Raw genomic sequence first — 15,345 nt, 5'->3', positions numbered from 1 at the left:
AAACACAAATCAACAGAGAACCCTGTAATGAAACATTATCCTAAAAGTGTAGCTAGTGAAGCGGCTCTGTTGTAAAAGCTAACGTTGCTCGGTTAGCACAATGACATGTTAGAAAGCACAGCCGAAACGATTGGTCATAAACTAAGTAACAATAGTGTTAGCCACGATGCTAACGGCATTGATAATTAAGCCAAACTACTACTACTATTTTAGTGATTTATAAGCAACCTGTTTCTTGCAGATTGTCTCGTTACTGAGAATACAACTGTTAGAAGGTATTATATGAAGTCAAAGCTAATCAGCTAACTCTGATAGCTGTAGGGCAGCTAACATTAACTTTAGCTGTATAACTCGCGACGCAGGTAGGAAACCTGAACGAGCTAACTAATTATAACATAAGCACTTTAGCTCGGTGGATGTTGATTTTAAAGTCATGTTAAAACTATTTCCCGTTTTCCGAGTTACTCGGTACGTAACGTTAGCTCACAATGCCTTGTGTTTCTCACTCCCGTAACTTATTGTTCATCAGACGACGAGATACAAGAGAGATATAAGTTATCAACCATTTTATATATAATATATATGTATATATATATATATATATATAAATATATGTATATATATATATATATATATATATATATATATATATATATATATATATATATATATATATATGTATATATATATATATATATATATATATATATAAATTCACATTCAAATAGTAATTTTATTCGACTTTCGGAATTCATTCCAACAGCCCTAGTATGTTGTGAATCCTCTATTCTCTTCTCTCCTTTGTATTTGGCCTCTGCTTCAGTGCTGAATTTCTCCCTCTACGATTGCCCCGTCGTTCAGCCTCGTCCCGTCCCCTTCTTCCCTGCCCGTCTCTGGCCCGGGACTTGGCGGCAGCAGCTCCATATGGGAGCTGCTCGTGCTGGCGGCTCTGGCAATCCTGGTGAGCGTCTGTTCGTACGGCGAGGGCAGGTAGACCATGAGGAACACGCCGTCCGTCACGTCCTGCTCGGAGCTGGAGCTGGGCAGCCGGTGCTGCCCCCTGCTGCGCCGGATGGACGACAGCAGCTCGCAGTTCCTCTCGGGATCCTGCAGGTCCTCCAGGGCGATCACATTGGCCAGTCCCAGCTTGCCGCCGAGGCCGAAGCCGTGGCGGCGCCGCCACATCAGGAAGCCCAGAACACTGAAGAGGAGGAGGAGGAGGAAGGAGATGGTCGCTATGGTGATGTAGGCAATGGATCTGGCGCTGATGATGGCCTCACCTGAGCTCTGGCCCGGGGAGTCAGACACAAAAAGGTTAGACTGGATCACCTGAGAACAGATTCATACGTCATCACTGCATCACAATTTGCATTGTTTTCCTTTTTTAATTGTTAATCCATTCAATTTTACAATTCCCTTGAAGTTAGGAAAGTGAGGAAAATAAATAATTGAATGTTCATATTCTAGTATTTATCTAGTTTTAATGCAAATGCAGATTTTGATGTTTGACTTTGCTCATTTGATCAGTGCATCACAACTTGCACACAAAACGAAAACCTTAAATTTGAAACAAATGTATTGAGCTATTATTTACCTTCAACAGTCAGATGAAAATGCATTGTGACCGTTTAAATGTTTGTAAAACCCACAGACAGACATAAAAGGTGACCAATAGCATTGATTTATAAAAAAAAAATGTAATACGGCATACAGAGATAGGTTTCTGCCCGACAGCGACGATATTCGTCCTTTTTTTAGTGCATTAATGAATTCAATATCACAAATAACCTTCACATATGAAGTTAGGAAAGTGAGGGAAATAAATAATATTGACATTTGTCCGTATTAGTTAGTAGGTTTTCATGTTTGACTATATTATTTGGAATAGAAAACATGTTTGATGTACTACACTGGCCTCTGCTGTTAAAGTGAGGTGATACAATGTCTATTTGTCGTTAAAAAAAGTAAGTGAAATTGGTAACAGAGAAACTTACAATAATAGAAAAATCACATTCAGTAATAAAAGGAAGACTGAAGTCAGATGGTATTCAGATAACATCTGGCCAACAGAGGGAGCTGTATGACACAAAGATCTATTTGGCCTCTTTACACAAATTAATCAGTAGCTTACCATCTGTACCATCAACACTGCTGAGTGTTATTGTGAGCATATGGTTACAGAATGAACTACGGATGCAAATTTAAGATCTGACGAAGCAAAATCAACAAGTGTTCCATTTTGCTGTAGACTTTTGAGCGTGAGCATCGCATCTAAAAGCGCTATATAAAATGAATTAGAGCTGGGCGATATGGAGAATATCAAATATCAGAATATTTTTGACTAAATACCTCCATATCGATATCGTAGGGTTGAGTATTGGTGCATTCACAAAATATTTACACAATGAGAGTTTTGATAAATAACGTGGATATGTTGACTAAGTGGGTAAAGGAAAGTAATAGAACAGCTAAAGTAAGTCTGGTATGTTTAGAAAATGACATTACTTTAATGCAGCCTTTAAAACACTTGTCATATTACTATATTACCATATCCGAAATTTAAGACAGTATCTAGCATCATATATCTATGTCGATATAATATCGATATATTGCCCAGCCCTAAAATGAATGCATAGTTATTTAAAATTGTTCCTCTTTTTTTTTTTGTTTTTTACATTTTAAAAGATTTGACTGAGAAAAAAATACAAAACACTAATTGACTAAATGACGGTGCTCATCAGTCCCAACACACCCGTCAGATTTGGGATGAACTCACCGGTGCCTGTCTGTCGGTGGAGGGCAGAGCCGAGGGTCCAGGCGACCAGTCCAGAGAGTCCCGGCCGGCCGGTCCAAACTTCATCCAGCTGCTCTCCAACAGAGACCGCATGGTGGAAGAGTGGAGGACGTGAAGCCCAGCCGAAGCCAGAGGGCTACAGGGGCCGAGAGAGCTCCGAGAGAGCTCCGAGAGAGGTACTCTGGACGGTGGACGGAGAGACCAGGACGACGAGTCGGCTGGGAGCGCAGAGGGACACTGGCTGCCGAGCCGAAGAGATCAGCCTGAAATGATAACCGCGAGGGGGAGGAGGGAGGAAGAAACGAGGGCAGCAGACAGTCCGTGTGTCCAGCTGAGAGGAGACACGTCACCGGTCCTGATGGGAGGATTTACAGCTGCTGGGAGCTGGCAAACATTTCTGTGTGTGTGTGTGTGTGTGTGGGACTGGGAAATATATTGATATTATATCAACATCGATATATGAGGCTAGATATCGTCTTAGATTTTGAATATCATAATATCGTGATATGACATAAGCGTTTTTGTCTTTTCCTAAAGTGATGTCATTTTCTGAACTTACCAGGCTTTAATATTTGCCTTTACCCACAGTCATTAATGTTATGTTAATATTTTGTGAAAGCACCAATAGTCGACCCTACAATATTGAAATCGATGTATTGGGTCAAAAATATTGTGAGATTTGATTTTCTCCATATCGCCCAGCTCTTTCTCGTGTGTGTGTGTGTATGTATGTATGACTGTGTGTGTGTGTGTGTGTGTATGACTGGGTGTGTGTGTAAAAGAGAGAGGGATGAAGGGAGTATGTGATTGCTCAGCAGATGTGATGTTCTTCTTTACAAAAAATACGAAATAAATGTCAGACTGACTGACATATGATGTCATTTTTCTTAGAAAATAAGTAGTTTTTAGAAATGTCTCATGATATATTGTCTCTAGAAGTGTATCATTCAACTTTTGTTTTTGTTAAAGAATGAAAAGAAAATACAGGAGTGCTGGACTAGTCAGACCCTCCTCAGCAGCGCAGTGGAGGAAGTTCTAGCAATGCCAGACTATTGTAGATGTGAAGATGTGAAACAGTACATCACAGCTTTAAACACATGAGATAAACTGCTTTTATTGTACAACACACAGAGCAGACAGGCAAAGCCAGAGCAGGTTAGAAAGTTCAGGAGGAGAGATCACAGGTGCATTTCTTTTTTTTTCTTTTTTTTTTTTTCTTCAAGATATCAAAAGCAGAAAAAAGTTACACTTTTAGAAATCACAGTCACGACATACATTTAGCTGACCTGCCGATGCCGGTCCAGCAGCGGAGCGTTCACGGTCAGCGAAGGAAGCAAACGTTCAAACTAACCCTCTGAATGAGTGTGCAGAAAGCCTGCGTTCATAATCAGGAACCCTCTGCACATTCACCTGCAGGGATACGGATGGCCACATCATACATTTTTACAATTCAATTTCCAAAATGGCCTAAAAAAATCACACACAAACCATTCGCGGTGTCTTTCTACGTGTGAGTTTGTATCATTCAAAGGGACACAGACAGTTCGAATGTAATTAAATAGTCCACTTGGTCCGAGTCATCCAGTTTACATGCTCTGTGGTCACCCCCCCCCCCACACACAAACACACACACATCAACACCTTGTCTTTGGAGCGAAGAAAGTAGTTACACTTAACCGTATGCAGGTAAACAATCTTGTCATTGTCAGGGGTTCAAGTTTAAGTGCAGCATTTAAACTAAGGTGCAGTTAAAAAAATAAAGAGGCATAAGAAGACAGAGTTATGGAGCTCAGCAATATGGAAACATGACTGGAGGGGGGGGGGGGGTTAGAGCAGGAGAGCAGTGCCAGGTGAGTTGATTGTCTCAGCTGTTTCTTGTTGTGCTAATTAAAGCTCTCCCTTTATATGCCGTTGGAGATCGTTTTGTTCGTCAATGTTAAACATTGAGCAACGCGCCGTGCGCCTACCAGTAGCCGGGCCGTCGGAGGTGCACGGATTGTAATCGTAAAGTTGTGTTAAGTTGTGTTAGCAGTCGGAGAGAATAAATATTGTTGGCCTGTACATTGTACTGTCTGCTGTGTTCTGTGCTGAGGGGTAACCCACGGTCAGGTCATGAGTTTCGATTAGCGCGAAAATGGAGGAGGTGGAACGGAGGCTGGCCTCTGGAGGACTTAATTTATTTCTTAGTAATGGATAAATGATGATTTTTAAACATGTAAGAATGACTCGTTCTTGACAAAAGGCAAAAGAGCTGTCGGTCTGTAAACGGTTTGATCGAGCAACGGGCCGTGCGCCTACCAGTAGCCGGGCCGTCGGAGGTGCACGGTTTGTAATCGTAAAGTTGTGTTAAGTTAAGTTGTGTTAGCAGTCAGAGAGAATAAATATTGTTGGCCTGTACATTGTAGGCTGGTCTGTGCTGAGGGGTACCCAGGGGGTTGATTAGCCAAAAGGGGGTCAAAATAAAAGTGACAAAAGCAAAAGAGGTCGGTTGTAACGGTTGACCGGGGTACCAGTAGGGCCGGAGGTGCACGGTCCTTTACCGTTTTTCCTGCCCCCCCCCGGGGGGGGGGGGGGGGGGGGGGGGGGGGGGGGCCCCCCGGGGGGGGGGGGCCCCCCCCCCCCCCTGTATGATTGTGTGTGAATGGTGAATGGTTCCTGTACTATGTTAAAGTGCTTTGAACAGTTGTTAAGAAAAGCGCTATATAAAAACAGTCCATTTACGGGTCTGTCTGCTGTGTTCTGTGCTGAGGGTAACCCACGGTGACAGCCAAACATGCTACAATAACCTCTAGTCCAATGTTATCCAAGCCAATAAGTAGGAGCGTGCCCGACTAAGAATTTTCATAGTCGAATCTGAATTGTAATGTCTTGCCCATTGTCGACTGATCGTCAAAACAAAGGATCTTACTCTTTAACAGAAAGGTCGACCTCCTCAGATTAATATTCTAAGTGTCTGAAAACATTATGGAAAGGATTTTGGAGTCTGTCAGTGGCAAAACGAGCACCTTTGTGAAGGTAAATAAAAGATGGACAAATGCCCAGCTATTAACTTACATTGTAGCTTGTTTGTCCGCTGCCGACTACAGTGATCCTTCTTAATACTGGACCAATGTCAAAGATTGTTGTTCCCATCAGTCACTTAGACACGAAAACATAGGAACATAGGGTCCAGGTTGAAAAAAAAAAAAAAAAAAAAAAAAAAAAAAAATGGTAGTTACCCTTTAACCAATTAGTCAAAATAATTCACAATTTCGGCTTTTTAACTCAAATTGGGTATACAATCTTATAAATTAGGTTTATTGACCATTAATTTGAAGATTTTTTTTTATTTTGTAAAACTAGTGGTAATAAGTTGGTGTAGGGATGTATATGCTGGTGGTAGTGGGGGGGGGAAAGAGTTGAAAACGTCCTGGCACTCGATGTGTTCCGGAAACGTTGAAAAAGTGCCAAAAACGTTTTTTAAGAAATAGCGACAAAAGTTTTTATTTTCTGACCTGGGAGGCCAGACAAGTGCATGGTTGATGGGACGACAACACAAGGGTTAACACGGAGAACTAATTTGGTCAAGTTTTGTTTTCCATATTTTTTTTCAACAAGTTCTTGGTCTTTTTTTTTTTTTTTAAGATACACTAGCAATCAGTCTGAGCTCTGAGCAAGGCAAGTATACTAGGTCACTGCCTTCCATCTGTTCAGAGTCCCAGTAATCCCTCGACCCTACCATAAGACACTAAACTGTAGATGATTTTTACTGTAAATTATTATAGTTAAAATGTGTTTACAGATTCCCAGCCCACGGGCAGAAGAAGGAGCTTTTACATTGGTGAATCAGAAAGCAATCAGAGCTTTAAAAATCCAGCAGACTTTGTTCTAAAAAAGCTTTCTGGCGATGCCATGACAATGGAGGGATTTGGAACATCTCTTCCATATTGAACCGCATCCCCAAGTGCGTACAATCTGCTTAGAGCGGAGATGAAGTTTGCGCTCGTGATGATCTTGAGCGTGCCACATTCATGATTCGATCTTAATCCCTGCGCTAATGTCAAAACGTACAAAACTCAGACAGAGTTTTGTCATCTTTAACATAAGAAATACAAAGAATATTCCAGACTGAACGCGGGATAATCATCACAGCGAAGTAGAAATCGACACAAACTGTTGTCGCGTGACACCGATACATTAGTCGACCGTTAATTTTTTTTTTTTTAGATGGAAACGCTGGCATGGACTTAACACCAACTAAATCCTTCCCTGCACTGCTGATCACACTGACGGCCGGCAACATCTGTCCGCTCGCTGCCCGCCCTGGAATGGCAGGGGAATGGGGACAAACGGGGACAGGTCAGGGACACTGGGAGGGGCCGAGAGACAGCAGAGATGGGGCAGGGCACAGGCGACGAGACCTACTAATGCTGTCTTGTTATTTACTGGACAGTCGGACAATGACTTCTTTCCAGGGGGCGATTCCAGGATTTTTTTAAGTGGGGTGGCACATCGGGGGGGGGTGGGAAATAATGTTTGTTTTCCATCTACACAACCAGGGCTGTGTATTAACTCCGTTTTTTTGCAGCACACACAGAAAATAAAGAGCTATGTGACCGTGAGGAGATATTCACTGAATTTGACAAAAAGTGTATTAGATTAACATACAACTTACTATACCTTTTTAATATCTTTGCATTCTGGTCAGACAAAAGAAGATATTTGAAGACATCGTCTCGGGCGCTGAGACATTTGGATGGGGACTGTTCGGCCATTCCATGGACTAAAATGAAATCAACGGACGCAAAAAAAGGGAAATCAGTAACAATATAACCATTGATTGGAGCCTATTGTGTAAAAGTTGTATTTGGTCACTGAATGGAGGATGGAAAATGGATGATAATGTTGTGTTGTGAACATGACATGACGCATTTCTTGAAGTTTAATCAACCCAAACATTGGAAACTTGGTGCTCTGGTGGTCTCTATGAAGAACATTGGCATTCTGACGGTAGTCTGTGGCTCTGATGTGAAACCTTGTAAATACTAAAAGACCAATCTAACTAGCTAAAGCTGATGCATATTTAGCACTAACAGCTTCTGTAGGAATCCAGGGTTTCTGCAGGTTTCAACTAGTCAAATTGAAGACTTTTTAAAGACCTTTTTAAGACTTTTATGAATGAATATTTAAGACCTATATCACGACATAAAAGTACAACAAAATGCAGAGTCACACAATTACTTGCAAAGTAAATATATGTATTCAAATTGAATAAAAACGCGACACGGAGTAATAATGATCTGTATTTGGACTACCTTAAGAAAGAACTACAAAACCACAGAATAAAAAAAACCCAAAACATTTCAATGAATTAGAGGTAGCGTCACATGGACGTAGGACATTTAAGACCTAGGACTCAATACTTCAGCTAATTTAAGACTTTTTAAGGCCTAACATTTAGATTTTCAAATTTTAGACTTTTTCAGATTTTTTAAGATCCCGCGGAAACCCTGGAATCTAACCCCCGACCTGACAGTGTCTTGCTGTCAGTCAGTATAGGCACATACTGCATCAATAAAATACGAAAACCAACTCTCAAAAAAATAAAATAGAAAATGCTCAATATGACACATTAAATATCTTAAATAATGAAGCATTTACAGAAATACATGTAACACGTAACCAGGAAAAACAACATGTAATATATTATAGGCATTCAACGTTAAGATACACATACTCTGTGTGTGTTTTTTGGTTAAAATAAATACTTTTTCCAGAAGGATTTTACGAGTGAATAATAAACAAAGACATTTAGATGGAAGTCAATGAGACGGCACAGTATTTAAAGCTGGATATAGAGAATGCACGGCAGCGACAAACGTTCATATACAACAGTCGGTAACAATTTACTTTAAGGTACCTACGTAAGAGTGACATGACACTGTCATGACACATGAACCCTAACTCTAACTCTAACTCGGACCATAACCCTAACCATAACTTGTCATGACAAAAACCGAATGACACTTACTAAAAGAAATGTCATGTTAACGTTTATGACCGTTTATAATGTTTATGACACGTTCATGACAGTGTCATGTCACTCTTATATAGATCCCTTCAAGTAAAGTGTAGCCCTAACCGTCTCCGCCAGATGTAATGTGTCCACGCTCTCTGAGTCCGAGGAAATGAAAGTGAAAAGTATTTCAAGTTTGCGTTTTCAACTTTGAACACGGATGACCTAATTTTAGCGATCTGTCGGCGTGGTGTTTACACACGATATTTCTCAGACACAGATAGTGAGGCCGGACTGAGACGTGGTTTTTCTTTTCCTCCTTGCATCATCATGCATCACATGTCGAGAAAGTGAAAATTGGCAGGCCAGCCGCGGTTCTGAATGAAAATACGCCTAACATTTTCCTTAAAGGTATCCTGTAGAGTTTTGGTTTCAATGAGCGAGTCTCAGTTTTTCTTTGCTCTACACTTGTGCGCTGGTGTGTTTGCGTCGTTCTAGCGTATATCTTTAAAAGAATAGCAGAGCTGGTATGTGTGTGTGTGTGGCGAGTGTGTGGTGGAGCGAGTGAAGGAGTGATGGCGGTTATCTTCGGAGCGAGTACCGACTCCGGCGCATGGATGTATTGAAAGGTGGAGACGGAGAAACCGGAAACGAGTAGAGGGAAATGCGACGCTACCAAGCCACGGCCAAGCGGACCAATCACAGTCCGGTCTGCATCGCCGCGTCGTGTAGTTCTATATCTGGGGAAGGTGCGCGTCGGGCTACGGTGTAGGGTCCGTCTCTACGCATTAGGGATGTCACGATACCAACAATGTAGTCTCGCTTTGCCGGACCTTCCTCCACAGCGTTGCGGAGGAGGGTCTGGCTAGTCCACACAGCATTCCGGGACGGGAGAAAAACCTGTTCTGGTTTATTGGCATTTCTTTAAACCAATCAGAATCGTCGTACGTGTACGTTCAAATATATAGACTACCAAAAATGTAGTAGTGGGTACCGTTACCACCAAAAGTACACGATACTCGATAACACCGTCCATACCACGGTGTGTAAAAAGAGAAAAAGAATAAAAAAAGTCATCGATACCAATACCAGTGAAATTTCATGATTTTTAATTTCCAATTCGATACCACGGTAAAATACAATACAATAAGTCCCACGTCCTCCATTATACAGGTAACGCGTATTTTAGGAGAACAAGGATAACACTTAGGGGGTCTTTTTCCTCTTAAATTTCTGTCACTGTTTTGTCGTGGAGAGGAGGGGTACCGACTTGGTACCAAAGTACCAGTTCATGTGACATCCCTAATACGCCTACCTACGTACGCACCTATGTAGGTACGTATCTACGGCGTAGATTCAACGCAAAACCATAAATCAAGCTTTGTGTCTGCATCCACATTAATGTAATTACGTATTTATGAGCTTAGTGGAAGCATATTGTGGCGATATGACAATACTGTGACAAGATTAGGAGCAATTCTGCAAATCAGTTTTTCAAACTAATAAGCAAATCATATTAAAAGCTTCGTGTGTGTGTGTGTGTGTGTGTGTGTGTGTGTGTGTGTGTGTGTGTGTATGTGTAAAATGAACAACTTCAACTGAACAAAAAGAGGCAGAACTGGGCACATTCACTTCTCAAAAGCATTTCTATTATAGACAAAGAACCATGTTCGCCAGTGTTCTTCAAAAATGCCACGAATCCATTTTTTTTTTTTTTTATCGTCACTTGTTCCACCACTTGTATTGGGATTATGATGTCACAGTCTGCCTTTGCGTTGCCATCATCAGCCAATCAAACCCTTTTCCAATCTACCGCACAGCGGCGCCGTCGCACGGACGGCATCAAACCAGTCCACTTCATCTGTTTTACGTCCTTCACTGACCCGACAGACCGCCGCTCTTCCGCCCGGTGTTTTTTTTTTGCGTTTCTCCGCTGCGGCGTCCCACGATGATGTCGTAGAGCCTGCCGACGCGGCCCAGCCACTCGCGCAACGCCTGCGCGGGGCGGCGTGAATCCGCGTGGCAGGACAGCTGGCTGAGGCAGGGGTAGAGCGCCGGCTGGAGCGCCAGGAAGGAGGAATCTGACAGCAGGAGGACCTGGTTCAGGAGAGTCAAGACCATGTTGGTCCACGCCTGCAACAGGGAGAGAAACCAGTTTTTTTTTTCATAACAAAGAAGACGTCTGTAACCCATTTACCCAAAAAAATACAAAAAATGTTGATATTTGATTTTCTCCGTATCACCCAGCCTATCAGAAACCTCTCTGGTGATTGTTGTTCTTTTCAATACAAATGTGGAAAACCAAACACTTCCTGTTCCAAAAACTCTCTCTCACACACACACACACACACACACACACACACACACACACACACACACACACACAGACAGACCCACATGCACTGACGCACACACATGCACAGACACACACACACACACACACGCGCGCGCACACACACACACACACACACACACACAGACAACGGACACACGCACGTGCAGACACATGCACACACACACAGACGACACACACACACATGCACTGACCGTTTACACAAACACAGACACACACAAACAAAACGAACACACACAACGCACACAGATGCACACGCCCACACGAACAAAGCAGGACACGACGCCACGCCACACACACAGACAGACAGACAGACAGACAGACAGCAGACAGACAGACAGACACACACACACACACACACACACACACACACACACACACACACACACACACACACACACACACACACACACACACAATGAATGTTTAAATGTTACTAGCCACTCAATAGATCACTAACACACATACATCTGCACTTCCATCTTTGTGAGGTCTTTCATACTATATCGCCTAAAAAGAAATCCTCAATTTCTGTCTTAAACTCTGATAGGACCTCACAAAGACAGCGCAAGATGATAGATGTTCTCTTACTTTGACCTAAACTGATTTACTGAAATTAGGTGACAGACATTTGGCTAAAAATGATTTATGTTGTAAATGGCGAGACGTGAGACAAACAGAAGCCTGCAAATCCGATGCTGAGCTGGCGTTCCTGCTGTTGCACTTGTAAGTACCTTTGGGATAAACTCAGTTTAATCTTTATATTTCTTGTTATTGTGACCTCCGGATGTTTGCTATTTGTCTGTAAAGGTTTTTATTATAATCGCTGCCTGTTAGGGAATTACTAGCTAGCGGAGATGTTAGCATAGGCGTTAGCAAACACGTTTGTTTTCTGTAGTTGTCTGGCCGTTCCTCTGTCGGTTCTATCTGTGTAGTTCGCCAAGCCTTACGACAGTGTTGCCAAATGTCTATTCTGAAGCTGTAGGGGGAGCTCCACAGAGAAACCTGCGAGCAAAAAGTGAGAAAACAGCGGAGAAATTGCCAAAGCTGCATAGCGCCCCCTTAAAACTTCTCTTTTCTATTGGAATTCCCGGCGCCATGTACCTGTATCTGAGCCTCCGAGTCCCTCAGCGAGATGCTGTGGGAGCTGATGGTGGATGCTGACCGAGGTCTCTTCTCCTGCCTCAGGACCTCCGGCCCCGCGCTGACAGAGTGCCTCAGAGCGGGACCCTGCTGGTCCACCAGATGTTGGGGCCTCTGCGGGGCCCTTTGTGGCTCCACGGGGCCCCTCCTCTCCCCGCCCGCACCTCCTCCTCCTGCTGCAGCCCCAGCCGCACGGCCCTGCTCCTTCATAAACAGGTTGACGTGGCTCTGCTGCGCCTGCTGCTGCTGCTGCTGCTTCCGGCGTTTGTACTCCATCATCAGCTTGCTGATGGTTTTGTCCGTGGCGATGGTGTACAGCTTGTTCCCGGCGCTTTCCCACCATTCCTTTCTCCTTCCCGGGCCGGCGCTGACAGGAGCTGCGCCTGCAGAGCTTCCTGCGAGGCCGGAGTCCCTCCTCTCGCCTCCGGACCTGAAGTGGGGGGGCAGACTGCCCGTGCAGCTGCGAAGAGAGAGGAAAGGGTCGCTTTAATTGGACAGGTGACTGAGGGAGTCATGTAGCACTGGACAACAGGGATGGGATTCACCAGATGCCCCCATGATACGATATTATCACTGTACTTGTACCTTGCGATTTTGAAAATATTGCGATATTCTGCTATATATTGCAATTTCCTTGATTTTTGTCCAACTTCTAATTATTTCCCCAAAGGAATCCTTTTTTTTATATCTAAAAAGACACATTTTTCAGTTTGTTCCTCTCACTTCAATTTTATTGCTGCAAAATGGGATTGTCATGCAAGCAGACAAAACTGACCAACACATACTGTATACAGATAAAGCCACTATTGTGCTCCCTCCATACGGGGAGCGGCAGGTCTGTGGCGTTCCCTGGCAGAAAAAAAAAGGCGACGTAGTGAGCTTCGGGGCCGACCGGCGCACCTAGCCGGACAACGCAACGGCTGCCCTGAGAAATCAACTGATGTGTAGTAGGCGGTATACCTTGAAACTTGGTATGTGTAGCCTACTGTAATGTACAGTATGAGCGAGTGTGTCTGCTACACACAGCATACATGGATTCGATTTACACACAGGACTCACCTACACAGAGCTATATTTGTCATATCAATAACCCCAGGTCATGAAAATACTGTATGCTGAAGCGTTATGATTGACTTAAACTGAGGCTTGTGTGTTCAGTCAAATGCACGCGTGATTGAATGTGTAACTTTAAACACATCCGTGGGGGTGCACAAGTGAAGCGCCAGCTGTTACATGGCAGGTGCTAGGGCTGTAGAGGACGGATACCCAAAACCGAGCCCGTCGGGACCTAGTGGTACCCAGCGGTACCTGGCGGGCCGGGCCGGGTTCGGACAGATATTTAGAAATGATGTTCGGGTTCGGGTCGGGCTCGGTCACATCAGCCCGATAAGGCATTGAACATTTTAAATTTAAAACAGCTTATTATGTAGGTGCGCGCCTGTGTTAACGTGCGCTTGTTGCCCCGTGTGCGCTGATGCGCTCATCTGTTGACATTTCCGAATGCCTTCCTGCAGTTGCTTAATAAAAGCTTTCCACACAAACAAAGGTGTCATTAGTATGAGAAAAAAACAAGATTTTAACTGCGTCGGGCTCGGACAGAAATATCTTAATGCCTGTCGGGCTCCGGCCGGGTTCGGTTACTGCTCTGTCGGACGCGGGCCGGGCTCGGACAGAAAAATGCGTCCCGATCCGCACTATAGGGCGGGGAGGATATGCTTTCTACGTTTTTTTGCAGATTTTGATTCTTTCCCGATACATGGCTGCAGATTGAATATGTATCACGATTTTCATTTATTGCGATTCTAGAAGTATTGTGATTCGATAGTATTGAGTATTGAGATTCTTTTTTTCCTTCTTTAACAAAAACAAAAGTTGAATTCTACACTAAGAAGAATGCACATCCCATGTCAGTCAGTCAGTCGGACATTTATTTCATCTGTAAAGAAGAACATCACGTGGATTTTCTGCATTTTTCTGCTTTCCGTCTGCTTTGCTGGAGACAGATATGATTTGGTTACCGTCAGCGGGACCGTATAGACAGAAAATATTTAAGGGAATCATTGGTAGGAAAATAAATAAAAATGATGGATTATGGGGAAAATCGATTTTAAAAATCGTCACAAAAATCACGATACATACATGAATTGATTTTTTTCTCCCACCCCTTGCAGGTGGAGACAGCTGTAGAGACCGAAATAAAAGCACCTGAGGTCCATCACATGGATAAGTGTGTACTGAGTTCATAGTGTGGAGACCAGTGGCCATTATACGGACACAACAACTGCTTGTGTTATGTGACTAAAGTCAGACCTGAATCCTGGGCTGGGTGTGGGCGTGTCTCCCGGCGACGCTGCCCTGTCCGCCGCCTGACCCCTGTACCCGCCTTCCTCCGACGGCGTCCCCTGCGCCGACAGCCCGCCCGCCGAAGTCGGGGTGGAAGTCTCCGACTGGAAGAGGGGCAGGAAGAAGACGTGCTCTCCCGCGCCTCCCGCTCCTCCCCTCAGCAGCGCCATGTCCTCCAGCGTGCTCTCCAGGTCGCGGTGCATCTGAATGTAGCTGTTGCACAGATCCATGCACAGCTTGTAGAGGCGTTTGACCAGCCAGGCCCAGTCCGCGCTGCTCAGCGGCTGCACGCTCAGGGACGGGATGGGCGCCCGCCAGTGGTGGCGCTTATCCCGGCCGCGGGGGGGGCTGACCTGCCGGAAGGAAACACAAGAGTCAAGTGGATGATTGTTTTTTTGATATTATGACATTAGAAATTCATCTTCCTTGTTCCATTACAGCTTCAGGAAAGCCTCCGAGGACTGGGCTTGATAAACTGGAACTAATTTACTAATAAAGAAGACGTTCTAATCCAGGCCAAGTCTTTCATTTATCATTTATTTATTTTTGTTTCTGTGGTCACCTGTCAATCAGTGTGACCTTTACAAGGCAGGGTTGGTGACTCTTTCCAGCATGCACTTCTTTGTATATTGTCTGAATATATTGTCCCGACGGCAACAAATAACTTATGGGCTCTGAAAAACGAGTGAAAAAGATCCGTCATCTGTAGCTGCTGTA

At 43.8% G+C, this 15,345-nt stretch overlaps 2 protein-coding genes across 3 annotated transcripts in view; both read right to left on the bottom strand.

Moving 5' to 3' along the window:
- Nucleotides 1–721: 721 nt before the first annotated feature.
- Nucleotides 722–3,093, bottom strand: LOC120547632. Of its 2 annotated transcripts, none has more exons than XM_039783152.1 (2): nucleotides 2,777–3,093; nucleotides 722–1,329 (listed from the first exon to the last, which is right to left on the bottom strand). In XM_039783152.1, exons 1-2 carry the CDS (start codon nucleotides 2,885–2,887, stop codon nucleotides 820–822), a joined length of 621 nt encoding a protein of 206 aa, XP_039639086.1. In that variant the 5' UTR covers nucleotides 2,888–3,093; the 3' UTR covers nucleotides 722–819. The 2 variants fall into 2 exon arrangements, with proteins under 2 accessions (XP_039639086.1, XP_039639087.1); XM_039783153.1 differs by having other exon boundaries at nucleotides 731–1,287; nucleotides 2,777–3,082.
- A 6,435-nt stretch (nucleotides 3,094–9,528) lies between these two features.
- The window catches only part of arfgef3 (ARFGEF family member 3), a 93,564-nt gene continuing 87,747 nt past the window's right edge, over nucleotides 9,529–15,345 (bottom strand). The window contains exons 40-42 of the mRNA XM_039783761.1: nucleotides 14,596–14,981; nucleotides 12,247–12,745; nucleotides 9,529–10,922 (exon numbers count right to left, since the gene is read on the bottom strand). Of these exons, the coding sequence (XP_039639695.1) occupies nucleotides 10,665–10,922; nucleotides 12,247–12,745; nucleotides 14,596–14,981 (1,143 nt within the window). The 3' untranslated portion in view covers nucleotides 9,529–10,664. The remainder of the gene's footprint in view (nucleotides 10,923–12,246; nucleotides 12,746–14,595; nucleotides 14,982–15,345) is intronic.

Source organism: Perca fluviatilis, chromosome 19, assembly GCF_010015445.1.
Source record: "Perca fluviatilis chromosome 19, GENO_Pfluv_1.0, whole genome shotgun sequence".
NCBI classification, from domain to species: domain Eukaryota; kingdom Metazoa; phylum Chordata; class Actinopteri; order Perciformes; family Percidae; genus Perca; species Perca fluviatilis.
This window is presented reverse-complemented; position numbering and strand designations above follow the sequence as displayed.